An 18,255-nucleotide genomic window follows, 5' to 3' on the forward strand; every position below is an offset into this window, starting at 1 on the left:
CTATAGAAAGGATGTATTTGTTGATTTGGATTATGTGGAGGAAAGTACAATTAAGTGTACCTTTCTGGTAAAACTGCTGTGTATTTTATTCATATTCACAAAAAGTAACAGTGGAACAAACTGTAACAGAACAATCTCAAAGTCATATTGAATCACCACAGTGTTAAGCAGAGGTCCTCAGGTCCCTTAAAGAATGCTGCTTACCTCTCCTGGGGCCCTACCGCAGCACTTGGACATCCAGATCAATTACCTGTGCCCAAATCACTGCTGCTTACTCTCACTGCTTCACCCTTCACCTGCCTGGCTGTTAGACCTCAAAGAAACAAGCATGTGGGCTGGGGAGACACAGAGTATATTTGAGCCCCAGGAAAGGACTTTTTATGCCCCCTGTACATTTTGGGCATCCAACCTCAGCTTTCTCTTCTCTTCTGTCAATGGCAGTCATAGGAACACTGTAACCATGAGCATGAGAAGGACAAAAAGAATGCACTTGCATTTTAAAGCCTTATTCTACTTCCAGTAGGGACAGGTGGGGTAAAATGTGAGGCAGTCTGTCATTTCAAGTAGAGATGGGAAGGATTTAACAACACTGTTTTCAGCCTGCCCAGTGTTGTGCTCACTGCCCTCTCTCCAGCTCTGCCTGAGCACCCAAGGGGCTGTTGCTGAATTCCTGCTCTAATTAATGAACGTTATCAATGATAAATAAAGGATGTCTTATCTCCTTTTAGAGGTCTTATGCAGTGCTCTGAGCTCAGCTGTTCTGAAGACCCCAGTAAGATGAATGGGACATAGAGATCTATGCATCCTTTGTGTACCCATTCTCTTGTGTTACTTGCAGATCAAATAAATGGATGGGAACAGGATGTTGCCACTACATTACTTGATTTACTTACACTATTCAAGGTTGTGTTCAGGCAGTGGTGTATGTGTGAATTGTACATCATGCAGTAAGTTTTCTACTTTACTGCATCATCCGGTTTCGTGTGAGCTGGGAGCCAGGTTTGGTGCAGCTTTCTCAGTACCAAAGAGTACCACTCCCCACTGAGGCAGTTAAAGCAGAGGGACAGTGCTACCCAATTTCAAAAACCAACTCTCACTCACTGAAAGCTAAACCTCTCAAAGGTGCTCCAAGTGGCACATCAAAACTGCTGGTCAATTTTTAAAAAGGAGAGCATGGATTGATCTGGTTTCTGTTTGCTTTATCACATGGAAAGTGGACTACTGAGGCTGTACCAGTATTAAGTCAACGCTGCTCATCCTATTCCTTCTCTTTTTTTTCTTCTTTTTTTTTTTTTTTCTCACTTTTTTTTTTCTTATTATTATTATTTTCCCCAGCCTTGGAAAAAAAGACAAACCTTACCTCTGTGTTGAGGATTCTGGGTAGGCATTTCCAGCTGGCCTGTTTTCCATAAATATCATTTTTACTTGCACTACATTTTTACTTCAATATACTGGTAATAGGTTTTATCCATCCTTTGCTTTAGCCCACACACCTTGTGAGACATGCAGTGCAGAAAGGTGAATGCAGGGTGGGTATTGAGGCACAGCAAGGGAAAGCAAGTGAAGAAACATAAATCTGCACACAGTTTATTTCATCCACCTGCTGAAGCAGAGCGATGCCCAAGTGTTGTTTTCTGCCTCTTCCTTACACCTCTGAAGGTTTACAATTCTTGTGTAGAAGAATTGGAAAATATTTTAGGGTTTTGCCTTCTAAGTAAATAAATAAAAATTAGACAGATTGTGTGTTGGATTCCTGTATGCTTCTTTTAGAGAACACAAGTGTCTGGAGTGTTTTTATTGTTCAGGCTCTTGAAAAGGCTATTTTGGGCTGGTGGAAAAGCTTATCTAGCACAGAGCCAGAAGGAATACAGCAACATATGTTTACCACAACAAGTTTCATCCCAAGAGATCTAGAAACAGTTGAAGAATGATCACACCAGTATACAAATCCCTGCAGCCATCCAAGCTCCCACTACTAACTGGGGCACCACCAGTCCCCCAGCTCCAGGGAGCATTCCAAAGAGGCAGTCAACACCCAAGTGCAAATAGTGGTGTAGGTGCCAGAGCTGATGCTTTTGCCCCTCTTGGTGCTGTTTGGGAACATTTGGGAGAAGTTACCATGAGGGTCCCCTGCATGCTCAATGGGTCATCACCAACCCTGGAGGTGTTGAAGGTCAGGCTGGATGGGCCCTTGGCCAACCTGATCTAGTGGGTGGTATCCTTGACTATGGCAGAGGGGTTTTATTTAGATGATCTTTAAGGTCCCTCCCAACCTGAGCCATTTTATGATTCTATGATGATTCTACAATTGCTCATCAGGGTCTGGTGGCAGTCCCCAGGTGTCTTCCCTCTTCAAAAAGCCAGGCTCAGCCCTCCCAGCCTAGGGGGTCTGATGCAGCCAGCCATCGGGCTGCCCCTGCAGAAACTGAGGGCACTTGGTCCTTACACCTGTGTCACTTGCAGGACTTCATCTGTTGTGGTGGTATAACTTCTGATTAAATACAACACCTTTAAATGGATGGATGTTATAAAAATCCTTCTATGTAACAGCATCAGTATTTTGCACAACCCTGCTATTGAATGGAGTATGTTGTAAGTTCAAGTTTATTTTTTTCTTTCTTTTTTTTTTTTTTTTTTTGTTTAAAGCTGATATAAAAGTAAATGAAAAATAACAACCATTGCAGTGAAAAGTGTGCTTCATAAAACAAATGTTTAAAAAGCCACTTGCTCCAGCTGTGGCTTTTATGTACGAGGATCTCTCAGGCAATTGTATGTGCTTACATAAGATGTCTTTCACAACATTTACATTTAAACCAGTCATCATCTCATATGCAGATCATTTATTCATCCTATAAATCACTGTTGTAGCTAAAAATGAAGATGGGGCTCTCCCTTTACCAAGCAGTAGGCTTCTAAATAGCCTAATATGTTTGCAGCTGTTTTAGAGATGTGGATTCTCTGTTTGAGGGTAATCTGGGGAGGTTGTTTTGCTTTCTCTTTGCTTTCTCTATTTTCTCATCCCTGGTGGCCTCTTTTACATTTTCTCACTTAGATATTTGAGCTATGAAAAAGGTATTACTCTATTCTATACAGCTTTTTTATATATATATAAAGCAAATAAATATATATATATTATAAAGGAACAAAGAATTAAATCCTTTCACTCCCAAATTAACCATCAAAGAGCGCCCATGCTGAAGCAATGAGGAAGGGACTCAGCTGCTCCCTAGAAATAACCAGAGAGGGGAAAAAATGTCAGGGAAAATTGGTCCCTATGATCATGGGGAGCAGAAAGACTATGCCAGACTGCAAGGAGGCAAACTTTGAAAAACTAATTTGCAGACAATTCACAGCTGGCACTGGAGCTGGGGCCTCAGAAGTCTCTCTCGCACAGATAAACATGTGAGGAAGAGGCATCTGTTGCATTTCAGCTGCCAAGGTCACACCAGCAGGAACAGACAGAGGGGAAGGGAAAAGCCAGTGGTACAGTCCGTATTCCTCGCAGCAACAACACAATGCCAAACGACTATGGCACTGCTAATCATGTGCCTTTGGAGCTGTAATGAGGTATTAAAATACATGTGCTGGCTCAAAAAAATAACCCTATTGTGGATCAAAAGTAATATTTTGGAGAAGTTTAGTCCACTTAAGTAGGGAAGTTTGACTATCTGTACACATTTGATTTTTAGGGTAAGCAAATCAGAGAGGATACATAAACCCAGGCTAGGTTGGGCTTGATGATCTTAGAGGTCTTTTCTAAACAAAAAGATTCTATGGTTCTATGATTCTATAACCCAAAAGTGAGTAGGGTTGAGATATCTATCACGTTCCCCAGAGTCATGCTCCAATTTGAGTAGGAAAGCGTTATGTGAAATAGCTCCAAGTTGCACACAAGTAAGCAGAGTTCACAGCTTGCATCCCAGCGTTGTCTCATTTGTTTACCTTGAACTGTGGGATCCTGCAACTAGGAGCAGCAATGAGAAACAGAAAACAGCTGAAAAGTGTTTCAAGTAAACCTATTATAATCACTTTAAACCTCATTCCCATGATCAAGTTAAAAATAGATGCACCTTAGCAAATCTTCTTGTGATGCACAAATAGTAATAACACCATAAGACTGGGACATCGACCGAGAAGTTTTTCTTGCCATGTCTGTTGTCTTTGTGTCTCCACTGCTTGTAGAGGAATATTGTCTCAAATAGTAAGAGTTTTCAAGCTTGTAGAAACATTTTTGTGTACCCCTTTAAGGAACTGATATTCACTGAAGTACATAATTAATAGCATTGACTAAATAAACTGGTTTTGATCTGTTAAACGAAAATACCACACTAAATTATGTTCTTAATGATCTTGGTCATGGGTAATAGAAATATGATGTATTTTTATCTGTAACTACATTCATAATTATTATTGCCTCTAGCATGTTCAGAGAACATTTGAAATCCTGAAAATCATCCAAGTGGATCCCCAAATCACAGAGATCCTCAGTGGAGACTCTAAAAGTTCACCTGGGCACAGAGGTGACAGCTCCTGTGAGGATGGAGCCTCATGACTAACACTTGGCAGACCCAACATGCTGTAGACCCTAGGGGAGAGGTGGCATTAGCAGGGCTGGTACAAGATAAAGCTAATTAATACATATATTTTTAAGCCAAAACTTTTTTTTTCCCTTCTATAAAAATATCTTTTGGAATATGGTCCTTGAGAAGAGATAGGTTTTGCTGAAAGATAGGGACTGCTTTGGAACCAGATGAAATATTTGTATAGTCTTCTACTAGAAACAAGGTTGAGAAGCAGCTCTGGGAATGGTGTGTATACAACAGAGATGCTCTGCCTTTGAAGAAATAGCTGATCTACCATCTCAGTGTTTCCAGTTCTCAATCCCAGCTGGGACCATTGCTGTTCAATAATGTGATATTACTGTTGTCACATTTCTGGAGAGGGGCAGGGCACAAACTGTTTTCAAAACTACAAAATTAAATTTTCCCTCTTCAAAGCTTATTCAGACAAGCACATAGCAGAGACCTCCAGAGCAAACAGACAGTATGCCTTGCTGCTTTGGTTGCCTATAAAAGCATAAACTCCTGCACAGGGAGTTTCTAACCATGAAACTCTTATGGTTTTACTGTGATCTGTGATAGGATCTGTAGTGGTGGAGCTACTTGGGGCTCTGACCACAGAGACCAGAATGAAGGGGGACTATGTGGATTTATTATGGATGAGACATTGGCATTGGGGCTGCAGAGAGTGAATTGGTCACCAGCACAGCTTGGCACATCTGCAGTACCATAATGATGCTGTGGACAGCCTGTTTTGTACAAACCTTTCCCTCTAATTACCTACTCTTTGAAATCCTCTAGGAAAGCTGAAATGGTGGGGGAATAAGGCAGCTGGAAATGTATTAAATCAGACTTGGAGATTAATTGGATTTCCCATTCCATGTTAGAAGAGCAGGGGCCAGGTGGACCTTCCTCTCCAGATAGTTACTGCAGGAGCTGCCAGGAGCTTGTGTCCCCTTCCTGCTGTCTCCCCCTGGGAAAGCAGCACAGATACCTACTGAGCACCTCTCACCTTGTGCTCTGTGGATCTGTTATGACAGATTCAGCAGTCACCTTTTAAATGCTAAAATCCATGGCTAAAACACTTTCACAAACTCCTCTCATGGTAGGTGTCTGTGCTGGCAGTCTGTCTCTCTTACAGAGTTGCCTTACTAACATCTCCTTCCTCCATAACACTGTATCCTAAAAACTGTAGTTTTAGCACTTTTCCTTTGTAACCTACTTATAAGTAGGTTTTTATATTGCCACGGATTGCCAGAGTATGCGTGTTCCTGGGCCACGTGTCCTCCCAGAAATTAAAGTAAACCAGGCAAACCAATGGGACCTGGTATGTTATGGTGTGAAGCTCAGAGAGACTGTCTGTACAAAACCAGACTATGTGCTGTGCTCTGCTGCAGGTAGCACGTTGCAGCACCTCAGGCACTGATGGTTTAGTTCCACAAAGAATTTCAAATATGTAGCTCTCCACAGGATATGATTTTCATCGGGGGGGGGGGGGGGGGGGGGGGGGGGGGAGAGAGGAACATTAGCAGGCTGTACAAAAATTTAGCTAATCGAGTAGGAGTAATTTCTACTCATTTTGTCCACTGTTTTCAAATTCCTTGATGTGGTGATGAGGGGGGGATAAATAGCCCAGTGTGGTATAGCCAGAAGCCCAGGTTTCAAAAGAGCAGAAGGACTCTGCATCCACTAACTGTACCTGCTGCAGCTGCAGGCTTGCTCCTGTCCTTGCCTAGTCCCTTCTACAGATGTGTGCAGTTGGGGAGCTCCCTGTAAGCACAGACTGCTGTTGGATCTGGCCTCTGTAACATGCATGGGATGGCAGAGCTCTGCACTGACTCCTGAGAGCTTCCATAATGGGACCGCTCCACCTTCATGGGCAGCAGAGACCTGCACCTACATGGGGGGCAGGGTCAAAGATAGCCTCAGTAAGCTGATCTGCCCTAAATTTGGGGGAGCAATAACAAACTGCTGTTTCTTCATGGTAATATGTGTGGTCATACACAATTGTTATTGTGTTTTAGCTAAAAATACTGCATAGGTATACTTTTCTTACAGAACCATTGCAGCATTATTTCCCATTTACACCATAGAAAGCTTGCAGCAGTCTTTGAGCATGGGGGAGTGTGGTGGTGGAGGTGAAGATGCTCTCCAAGAACCCCTGGGAGCATTTTGAGACTGATCCCAGAGCACAATTCTGTTCCTGCCAGTCTCAGGGGAACAAGGCATTTCCCTTCCAGCAGGAAAGATTCTCTGACACACGTGACTAACTTGGTACAGGGTAATTGCAAGTTGTCTGCCTTACTGCAGCACTGTGAGATTTTTTTAAAACAAGCACTCTGGGTGAAGACGAGTTGAGAAGCTGGGGGCAGGTCCTGTCACCTGTCACTGGATCCTCTTCAGGTGGGATGGAAATGACTGTCCTGCTGCCGTGCTGAATGAGCCAATTGATGTTGAGTGGGGATGTCATTTGGGTGACTGTAGCTGGCACCTTGGTTAACTGAGAGCTGCCTGTGCTCACAGTGACGCTCCTGAGCTGTCCCAATGGTGGCACCCTGTGGGAAATGCAGATTCAATGAGGCTGTTCAGGGTTGGCAGGGCATGAGAAGGGCTTCCTGCAGCACACTAAATGGTCTCTGTGTAAATCCTGTCCGCATGGCTGCTGGGGTAGGCAAATCCTAATTCTTGTCCTGTGATAGGGAAGGATTAATCTGGCATACATGATGATGAAGCCAAGCAGTAAAGTTGGTTGGTACCCTAGCACAACACAGAGGTCAGGATGGATGTCCTTGGTCCTGATAATGTGTGAGCAGATTATTCTGTGCCTGTAACGACTGAGTAGCAGTGTTCACTGCTTCCTCTTCTAGCATTGCCCCAGGAGGCATTTGGCAACCTCTGGTCCCTTCTGATCCAAGAAGGTTGGTGGCAGAGAGCTGGAGGACATAGCTGTCCTCTTCCTCCACATCCAGCAGCAACTCATGGCCATCTGGGGGTGTGAAACCCCCTGCACAGGCAGTGGACATGGAGAAGTACCACCAGACAGAGACCAGGGAATTTCAGTAACACTGGGATAAGGGTACCAAAACACTGGGATGTGCTGGGGGAACACTTGGAGTCATAACACTTCTACGTAACAAGGCTAAGACGTATGAGTTTGCATAGCTAACTGCTGGACTAATTAGCACAATTAACTTCCTATGTGTCTAACAATAAGCTTATTGGAAAGAAACCTACAATGTAAGGAAGAGTGGACATTTCCAAAGCTAAAGAAAACTGCGTGTCTCAAATTGCTAACTGCAAAGGAATACACATTGGAAGGGCATGCAAGGGTTAATAGAGAGGAACAAATATATTTATTTCCAATAAAAGTGCCATTAAGTTCAGTGACTGACAGGACTGAGGGGTCAGGGACACTGTGGATGGTCTATGCAGTGAGAGGATCCATTTTGCAGAAATTTCTAGGACACACTGTGAGGAAGTGTAAAACCAAAACAGTTTTGTTTAGTTTGAATTCCTTCTGGGAAGAAAAATAGCAAAAGTGTGGAGTAAAGCAAGACTTCATTACTACATACAACAGGTGGGGAAATAGACCAAGCCGATTGGAAAATTCAAACCGATCCACTTGTACAAGCCCTTGAAAGTAATTCTGTTCTGATGGCTGGGGAAAAATGTCTGAGTGAGAATAACCTCACTATAAACATCTAGAAAATATTGTGACTTAAACTATTGGGACTAAAGAGATGAAATTGCAGTGTAAGCTGGGACTGTGTCATAGAATAACCCAGCAAGAGGTTGACACAGGCTATTAGATTTAAATGTAAATTATTGCTTCTTGTTAGAGAGGTGCTATTCACTTCTTTAATGAGCTGTTCTTAGCTTCTGGAGGCTGGGACCAGGCAAGGTTGTCCAGTTTCCTACCAGCACAATTACACGTTGCAAATTTTTTATGTTGTAGTTTCCGTGAGCTGATGTGCTCTGTAATGGTGGAAATGCAGAAATACCTTCTGGTGCTGAGGGGCTAACCTCCAGGAAAGCTTGGCTTGCTGTTGGTGTGACCCTGAGCTGAGAATTAAATTCATCCCGGAGGGAAGGAGTGATTGCCTCCAGCAGAGCCATGTTCCTGGTGAACGCCACCTCGTATCCTAAACCCATGATGTAAAACTGAGGGACAAATGGGGCACAATCGCTTGCCAGGTAAATGCCCTGCTATTCCCTTTCCTTAGCAAGTGATCTGCTGGCTCAGCAGAGATCACAGCATCGTGACAGAGGATATTTAGCTTCACACAATGCTACAGCATGGAGCCAGGCTCTGGGCTGGATGCAGCCCAGCACAGTGAGTGTGCTGGGCAGGAGGCGAGGAGGTGGAAAACAGAAACATATTAATTTTGATAATCACCTAAAGTGAAGGTGTGCAATCCCAAATTGTGCTAGTCCTGAGCCCATTTAGAGCAGCCTTTGTGTTATGTCCAAGGGCATGGGATCCCCTGGGGGCTAGCAGTACATGGTTTATGCCTCAGACTCAGCACACCCCACTTCTCCCTACCCCATACTGACAGCCACGTGGGCAAGTGGGCTAGGAAGGCTTATTTGTAGGAGAGATCTCTGCTGTGGCATGGAGTCTGCAGGGAAAGGGGTTGGGCAGTGTGGAGCAGGGCAGGCAGGGCAGCTCCTGTGTCACCCTGCATGAGATCGGCAGAGGCAGGAGGAAACAGTATAGGCGACTTACAAAGTGCACCCATCACAATAGGGATTTGCAGAGGGCCAGAGGAGTTCCTTTTACCCTAATAAGCATGCCAGCCTCCCTGGGATGCATTTGCACTCTCAGCACCCCACCGGTGGGAACCTGCACCCACAGTGCATCCTCCAAGCCTGCCTCGTGGCACCGCTTTCCTTCTGCGAGAAACATTAAATCCTCAGTGATGGGAGGTGAGGGGAGTGCATCCTCCTCCTCCACCACCATCACCATCACGACCTCTACCACCACCACCACCACGACCATGACCATCACCATCATCACTACCATCACCATCACCACCACCACCACCACCACCACCACCCACTCCCCCTCCACCACCACAGCCCTGGGACTCCCAGCGTGGCCACAGTGGGGTTCCAGTAGCCTAGGGCTGAGCAGAGGGCGAGCGAGCGGCACAGGGCGAGGGGGCGGCCGGGGCATGCGCAGCGCGGGGGCTGCCGCCGCGGAGGTGGGGAGCGAGGACCACGGCGCTGCCTCCCAGCTCCCGGCTGCCAGTTGCTGGTTGCCAAGCAGTTATCATTGTTTCTGTGACGATTGCAGAGGCTGTTGCTAATTGAAGAAGCCCCCACAGCATCCTTTTCTCTCTCTGCTCCTGCTTCTGCTTTTATTTTAGAGGCTCAAGGGGGAAGCCAGCTAGACTAGTGATTTTTTTTTTTCCTTTTTGACGTGGCGTTTTTATTTATTTCTTTTCGTGGGGGTGGGAAATTTCTCAGCTGGTGATTAAGTGATGGACTAGTTACTCATCCCTTTAGTCTTTGTGTGTGTGTGCGTGCGTGTATGTCTGAACACACACAGACAAGCTTACACACACACAGAGTAAAATCCTGTTTGCCACTGCAGTGGGCACAAATAGGTGAGCATGACTACAGCCAAGGAACAAAATGCATCAGGGAAACAAGCCCAACAACAAGAACAGGTAATGCTTATTTTCCTCGATTTAAAGCAGACATAGATTTGCATTGTATAGCTGTGTTTCTTGTATGATTTATGATTTCTTGTGTGTGTGTGTGTCTTTTTGGTGTGCATTCCTAAAATTGCCAACTGAGTCACCAGTCAGTGGCAGGAGGAAAGTACTGTGTAGCTGGGCTCAAGGTCTGCTCTCTCGGTGTGCCTGGAAGCTGGGGGGGGGGGGAGAGGCTGAAACTGTGCTATTTTTAACAGACTGCACCTCTCCCTCCAGGCTCAGGGGTTTGCTCTGTAACTTGTTCCCTACATGCATGTGTGGGGCAGCTTGCTGGGACAGAGGGCCCCTTTTGCTGCAGGTGGGCAGCAAGGCTCAGTGACAGCCACCCTACAGATGGACATAAAATTGCAGAAGTGGGTTTTGTCCTCTTACTTTGTCTGTCACTTTCAGGGTTGTTTTTTATTTTTTATTTTTTGGCTGATATTTCCTTGGAGGGATACCTCAGGGTACAGCTTGTGCTCAGCTGCACAGGTGCCATCAGTGTCATGGGGAGCAAAAGCTGCCATAAGGAGGGAGTTGGGGGAAATCGCAGTGCTTACACCTTATCTGAACTTGATTAATTTTTCTGTCTCTTGGTAGGCTCTTTATGTATTTCTGTAGAGGTAGAAAGTTAAAGACTTCATTCTCTGCCATGCCTCTTGGTTTTTAAGAAAGCATTCCTATTTGACTGCACTTACCCGGACAGGATGAGGTAGAAACTTTCCCTTTAAAAAAAAAAAAAAAAATCAGCGGGTGGCTTTAAAAAAAAAAAAAAAAAAAAAAAAAAAAAGAAAGAAAAGAAAAAAAAAGAGAAGGGGAGGAGGTGGGGGACATCCTCAGCTGTAAATGACAGGCACTACTAAAGGTGGTGACACTGGGGACAGCCTGGTGGCGATCCCCCAGCACAGGCGCAGCGGCTGCAGCCCGCCCGGCCCCGGGCGCATCCCGGCCGCTCCAGTTCCTCCCCTTCATCCCTCCTTAAACGCCGCAAGTTCTCTGCTTTAATCCTCCGTCAGGACAGCACGGGAGGATAATTTAAACAGAGCTCTCAGGGCACAAATTAATCCTTAAAATAGTTCTCCTCGGCTTGATAGGTTCTCGGCTGAGAACCTTGCACGGTTTTTTTTTATGTATTTGTTTTGTGAGTTGGTGCTTTTTTAACAAGATAAGGAAGGGAGAAGCATGGGGAGATGCTGGGCACCCTCACACCACAAATAGCACCATAAATTCTGCATTTCCAGGGTGACATTTTACTAGTGGCTAAAACGGGCTGAAGAGACCAGTTAAAACAAAAGAAAACAACTTTGATGCTGAGGGTAAAGAAACTGTGCCTCCATCTAATCTTACCTCTGTCATGCTTCCCTGTTTCTCTCCATTGCTTTTGGAATACGTATTTTTGTCACTGCTTGCTGCAGCCTAGCATCACCAGGCTGTGTTTCTGGGAGGAAGGGGTGCACACTGGCCTTCTCTAAACACAGAGGGCTGCAGGGCTGCCCCTTGCCTTCTTAGAGCTGTGTGAAAACGTCGGGTGGGTAACTTGAGGAGTACAAGTCGGTTGCCCTTTATAAAGGAGCGCTGCTTTTATTTCAAGTGGTTTCACCTGTCAAATACCATTTAGCTACTGACTTGCCATGTCTTTGCTACTTCTCTCTTTCCCAGTGAAGTACAAAATGTTCAGAATAGGTCTTTAGTATTATGCAGAAACTTGTCTGAATACATTCTATAACTGATTGAGTTGCATTTATATCCATATGGTACACTTAAATATTTTAAAGGTACACACTGTTTGAGCTCTGCCCCAGTGTAAGCATGAAATAAAAATATCAGGAATATATAAATATCAATGATATTGATGAATATTAATGTTTGAGTCTGCAAGCAACTTTGCTCACTCCCATAATTTTTTTTGTTGTTTCCATAATACGATATTAGTCAAATGGCATTAGTGGGGATTTGAAGCTAGCCTGTGTCCTTTGATTACTGTGCACTTTTATCTTTTAACACCAGACACAGATCTAAACCTTCATTTTATTTAAAATAGTTCAAACAGAAAAAAGACTCCATACAAATTCTATTTCCAGCTGAAAATTGGCTTGTGTATTTCAAGAATTGCTGAGGTTCTTTTCTTGCATAAAAATAATCAAGAAACTGAAAATTGTAGCTGGGATAAAATTGAAAGTAAAGTGCTAGTCTGTGGAGGACTGAATCTTCTTCTAAAGCAGCTGCTGCTGTCGTAAAGAGGTTGTGACTCCCTTTTCTGTATTCATCGCTGTGACATCCCTGGGATCCAGAGGCAGGCAAGTGACACAGTTGGCTGTGTCCTACCCTCCTAACCCAAACAGAAACTGGGCATGAAAAGACATTGCAGGAACAGGGTGGGGAAAGCCTGCAGAAGCTTTGTGGGCATAAGTTAAAAATCTAATTTAGACCCACGTGTTTATACAGAAATCAAGGCAAGTTCTGCCTTGAGAGTTGCAAAAATTGTAATAGTTAGCAAATGATTAAGATACGGAGTTAAACAATGCACTATCTAACCTGCTTGAAGCCGTGGAATAAACATCCCTTTCTTCCCTTTGTTAATTAAAAATGTTTCTATAGTTTCCTCTTGATAAGCAACATCGCTCACCTGCAAACTGGTTAAACTATTCAGAATTTTAATCATTTATCTCCTTGCTGATCTATTTAACGAGGCTGAACTTTAAGTCTTTTGGGCATCATGAACAGAAAACATCCTGTAAGTGGTATGTAACAATTTCTCCTACAGTCAAGTTGTGATTGCTTGATGAAGATGTAAGTCTTAAGTAGTTGCCTCTGTATGCTTTGAAGGTTCTGCCACAAATATATATATATATATTTGTTTTTTAAATGGTTGTAGGTAGATACAGTGTACATGTATTGTGCAATTATTACAGTCATGTTTCTGCTATATCTAGTGTTCAGAAGTCCATAGAAAGCCCTGCAGACACTAACAGGCTTTGGATCTGGCAGAAGAGAATTAGTGAATCTAGGTCTCTTTCTTGGAGATTGTTAGCTGGACGTGAATATTCTATTAAAACCACTTTTCCATTAAATAGAAAAAGAAGAAAAAGAGAGAGAGAAAGGAAAAGAGAAAGAAGAAAATAGCAACAGCGGGTCAGTTAACGGGTAAATGTGCTGTGGTAGTTTATGCCTGCTGAAGCTGTTTGTATTTTAACATGAGTCTGAAAATTTGTTAGGGTCTAATATATTTCATATCTGAGTTTAGCCTAATTCTTGTTACTTTTAATGGCCTTTGGGAATGCAAGTGTCTCTATAGTCATACATAAAAATAAGGAGGCTGATGGCTTGTTATTGTTGTTCTTTTTATGAAAGAGGCAAAATGAGGTAAAAGGCATAATGCTACTATGAGACTTTAAGTATTTTGAAAAATGAGTCAGCATACCAAAGATAACAGGTTCACAGATTATCAAAGAACAACTTTTATAAAATGTATTCAAAGGCGTGATTGGTTAATTTCATACTTGAACACTCAGGATAAATGATTGTTCTTATTTTTTTCCTGCATAAAGAAGAACTGTCATAGACCTGCAGGGATTGAGATCCTGCTCCAAAATGTGCACATGTCCTAGAAGAGGTAGTTAATGATTGCTTACATGCAGCTCCATGTACAAGGCCAAAAATTAAGTGGGGAAGCAAAATAACTCGAGGGCTGCCTCTTAAAAAGTAAACTCTATGAAGTAGTGGCATTAGATCAATAAAACAGTTCTGCTTATTAACTGCCATTAAGATAATCAATTTTGAATTTTACAGAACAGATGAAATTCCAAATGATAGGTGTCTTCAAATGGAGAGAGAGCACATTTACCTTGGAAAACCTAGGCTAGGCTCGGGAATAAGAGGATGAAAGATGAATATTTCATGTTCCTAATGTTCCCCTGCCACTCTGTACTTCACAGAAATAGCCTGCAGTGTGTTGCAAAGTGAGTACAGTTGGAGTATCTAATATACTATGCTAAAATGTGACTCTGTTTGAGTAAATTTGTCTAAAGAGGTGGAGGGAAGTATGTTATGCAGACTTCTTCCCTACACGTTTATAATTCAGGTCACTCTGGAATTCCTGTAGCAAGGGGAGTCAATCCCTGTGTGTTTTGTTGTCTTCCTTCAAGGTCATAAATAACCTTATTAAGATCTGAGTCCAGTGCTGACACTTAATTCTCAGAGTAGATTTAACTAAAAAATATGGCTGACCTTACATTAGGAAGTTGTGTGGACCCTTGAGGGTGAGAGGGATGGTATTGGTGTCCCAAATTATTATACACATATTATACACATTTTAAAGAGGCGGGTTATTTCAAGCTAGTTCTAGACTGGTGTGAATGTACATTAATGGATGAACAGCATCTGCTCATTTAGTTTCAACCACAGGGAAGCCAGTTTATATGCTCTGAGGCCACTCAGAAATGTGAGTTAAAGCTTGGTAATTGTGTACAATTGTGAGATTTGTTTCAGTAGTGCTCCTCTGATCTGAACAAAAATATTAGATGCATTCCACATCTTCAGCAGGGTTGGGGGGGATGTAGTTAAATAAATGTAAATTCATGTGATCTATGTTCCTGGGTCTGAAGATAATCTTAAGTGTTCATTTTTTTTTAATCTGAGGTGTGAATTAAAATCTTTCCAGATCTGCTCTGTTCACTTCAGGTCTGCCCAGCAAAAAGTTGTACCTGGGTGCCAAGTATCTTGGTTAATTGAAGCTTCATCTGAAAGACTACTAGTGTAGAGCAGTTTAAGGCATATATTATAAGTTGTGAATTTTATCTGTTGAAGTAGGGAATGGACTTTGCCCTTCTATTTGTAAATAGCATTCCAAGTGTATGTTAGACCAAGAAGAGCCACTAGTGAATCCTCTGTGCTTGGGGGGTTGAGATAAAACATTGTAATTTTGTGTTTGGAAGCAGACAAAAGTTGACTGGATCACAAGAAGGCTCTGATTTACAGTGCCATTAGCTTACATAGTCAGACTCCCCACTGCAGCACCCCAGTGGCATAAAATCCATTGAGAGTAATTGAGGAGCACTGTGACATACCTCTGCACTACCCAGATTCGACAGTGGGCTGGAAAGAGCTTGGCCTGGGGCTGTTGAACAGGTGGGAGTGAGTCTCCCAGGAGATGAGCTAATTTAGCATATTATCTCAGTGACTTGTGATAGCAAAGCTCCTACATTCTTGGCTGGAATTGAAAATTGTCATATCCCAAAGGTGAGTCCCTGCTTGTGAGAATCCCTCATTCTCACTGATTCGCTGCAGCATTCTGTCTCTAATTATTACAACTGTGTAGAAATCAGGGAGCAGTGTCTGCTTGTGGAAAGTGTCTGGCAAACAGAAGAAAGTAGAGAATTATGAACTTGTATAGAAAACAAAGTTGTTGGTTCTTGTATGTTTGTTTTAATGAAAGGGTTTAATATTAGGTGTTTAAGTGCCTAATTTATTTTAAAATATATATATTTTTTGATATGAGACAATACCATTCCTTGTTGATAACAACCCTGTAAATTACATACCTTATTGTAGACCCAACACAGGCTTTCTCCAGGAAGTCACAGAGAACATTTGTGTTTCATTCTGTTAGTGGTATCTGATCTTTTTCTCAAGAGATTAAATTTCCTTAATTGTGCTCCTGAGAACACTGTATTCAAGAACATGAAATTGCATCAAACTGGCAGTCTTTTCAAGCTGTTAATTTGCTGTGAGGAATGCAGGCAGCTGAGCAATGAGGAGGGGGAGACAGAGATGGAAAGGAACATGTTTGGCATAACACTGACATCTCAAAGGGAGAAGGCTGTAGAAGAGCTTTTCTGGTGTTCAGTATGGAAATGCAAGTGCTTCTGGAAGGCCTCAGGTGTGCCAACACTGTAGATCTAAGTGCACAACTTCTAAGGGGTTGTGTAATTGCATAGGATGACATTAGAGATTGTGTAAACTTTAGACTGTGCCTATAGCTTGACAGGTCAAGTGGTGATTACTCATGGTATGTGTTCTACCTCTGGTCCTTGGGACAGTATTGGTTGAGTGCTACTCTCTTCATGCCTGACATAGATACCTTATACTTCAGTCTTTCTCATTAAATCTTTCTTTTGTTGATAGGTCAGAATAATTTTTCAGTAACTTGTCCCTGAAGTTAACCAGTTACCTAGGTCTTGGGATAATTGGTTTGAACTCAGTAAGAAAAAAATATATATATTTAAAATGTTTATTTTATTTTATTTTATTACCTCTTAACAAAGAACATTCAATTCTTCACTCCAGTTGTGGTCCATTAGCAGTGCTATGCATTGCTACAGTCATTTCATGAACAATGTTTTTAGCTGCTTTCAGTTCTTATGCCTTTAATGATGCTTCTTTGTGATCTTTATAAAGCATTACATTGCCATGAATCGTGATCGCTTTGGACGATGTGAGAAAAGGTATTACTTTTAAATGATGTCGAGTACAATATTATTTATTATTTATGTATTTTTTTGTTTTGCATTAAAGACTTTTTTTTTCCTCCTTTCCTTCTTCCTGTCTTTTGTCCTTCCATCCTTCCTTCTCTAATTCTGAAGTGTGGTTTAAGTAGGTGAAATAGATTCAGAGAAGAGAGAGTACTGGCAGCAGCAGAACAACAAAGCTGAGCTTACCCCTTCTCCAAAGGGCAGCTGTGATTGTGGAGTAACACTGACTGCAGAAGTGAGAGGATGGAGTGGAGTGGGTTGAGCAAGCTTTCAAAACAATTCCTGAACATAAATTTGAAGAGAGAATTATATTTGAAATCAGTGAAGGTGTTCAAGAATAGAAGGATGAGTTAATATCATTTTCTGATCAAAGAGCAAAGTCTGAGTGGGATTTCAGGGATGGTCCAGTGGTTTGAGTATGGGATTTAGTGCTTCCTGTGTCACAGACTTCCCTTGTGGCTTTAAGCAACTATGTTAGACATAGTTCCCTGGCTGCAGTCAGCTTCTTGTAAGTATCACCTTATGTTGATAAAAAAAAAAAAAAAAAAACAACAACAAGAACAATGAGATCTCCTGAGGATAAGTACATGAAATATTATGAGCTTCTGAGATACTGTAGGAACTCAGGCTGTATGAGTAAGTACTCAAGATATTAGAGCGATGTACTCCTTGACATTTAGAGAATGTATGGCAAGAGTCATAGGAGAAAGTCTGAAAGTTAACACTCATTCTGAAGCATTAGATATGAATAAGAACTTCACTAGAAAATGATCAAGATAACGTTAAATTCTGGGAGGATTTTGGATAGTTATAAGCTGACTTGCAAATGAGAGAGAGAAAAATAAATATATAAATAAATCAAATTTGGGGACTGGATCAGATTCTAAGATTCTGGGAACCTGAAGCAATTTTAAACTTTGAGGTAAGATACAGATACATCTTTCAGCGCTCTCTTGCATAGTGCAGAAAGACCTTTTCCGAGAAGGAGTAATTCAATTTTTATTTTTTGTTATATTTTTTTCAGTAGGAATACTGTGGTGTAATTAGAAGCCCACACAGATTAAATGGGAAAGTAGATAAAGGGATGATGAGCCAAGGATATGTGCAGTCAAGGGTAAAAACAAAACCTTTCAGAAGTGGAAGCCAGATGGGCAAGAGAAGCAGGCTGAAGTTCAGGGTCCAGGAGGCTGATGGAGAAGAGTTTCCTGAAAGTCAGGATGAGATTATGAGCCAATGCTGAAGACCACAAGCCAAGTGTGAAGATCAGAGCCTGCTGCTTGCAGACAAAAATCCATTTACAAAAGCTGTGGATGTTGTGGAGGGAGCTATTAAGCATAATGGAAATGAAAATGGCTACCTCCCACCTCCTTGCCCAAACTATGCAGGGCAGGAAAATCCTCCATAGATCAAGCAAAATGAGAGAAGAGATGAGTGAGCTAAAGAATAACTGCTGTCTGGAGGAGTTATGGGAGCTACAGCAGAAGCACAGCAGGATTTGGTGTTTAAAGAGGCTTATGGAAGAAGAGG

The 18,255-nt window shown here is 42.4% G+C and overlaps 1 protein-coding gene across 7 annotated transcripts in view; it reads left to right on the forward strand.

Moving 5' to 3' along the window:
* DPP6 (dipeptidyl peptidase like 6) overlaps window positions 1-18,255 on the forward strand; it is a 551,222-nt gene that overhangs the window by 288,981 nt on the left and 243,986 nt on the right. The window contains exon 1 of one of the 7 annotated variants that reach the window (XM_032181653.1): window positions 9,805-10,231. The exons of the other annotated variants lie outside the window; for them this stretch is intronic. Within the exon in view, the coding sequence (XP_032037544.1) occupies window positions 10,175-10,231 (57 nt within the window). The 5' untranslated portion in view covers window positions 9,805-10,174. Of the gene's footprint in view, window positions 1-9,804; window positions 10,232-18,255 lie in introns of those variants that run through there. 7 annotated transcript variants of the gene reach the window in all.

This window comes from Aythya fuligula, chromosome 2 (genome assembly GCF_009819795.1).
Source record: "Aythya fuligula isolate bAytFul2 chromosome 2, bAytFul2.pri, whole genome shotgun sequence".
Lineage (NCBI taxonomy): Eukaryota > Metazoa > Chordata > Aves > Anseriformes > Anatidae > Aythya > Aythya fuligula.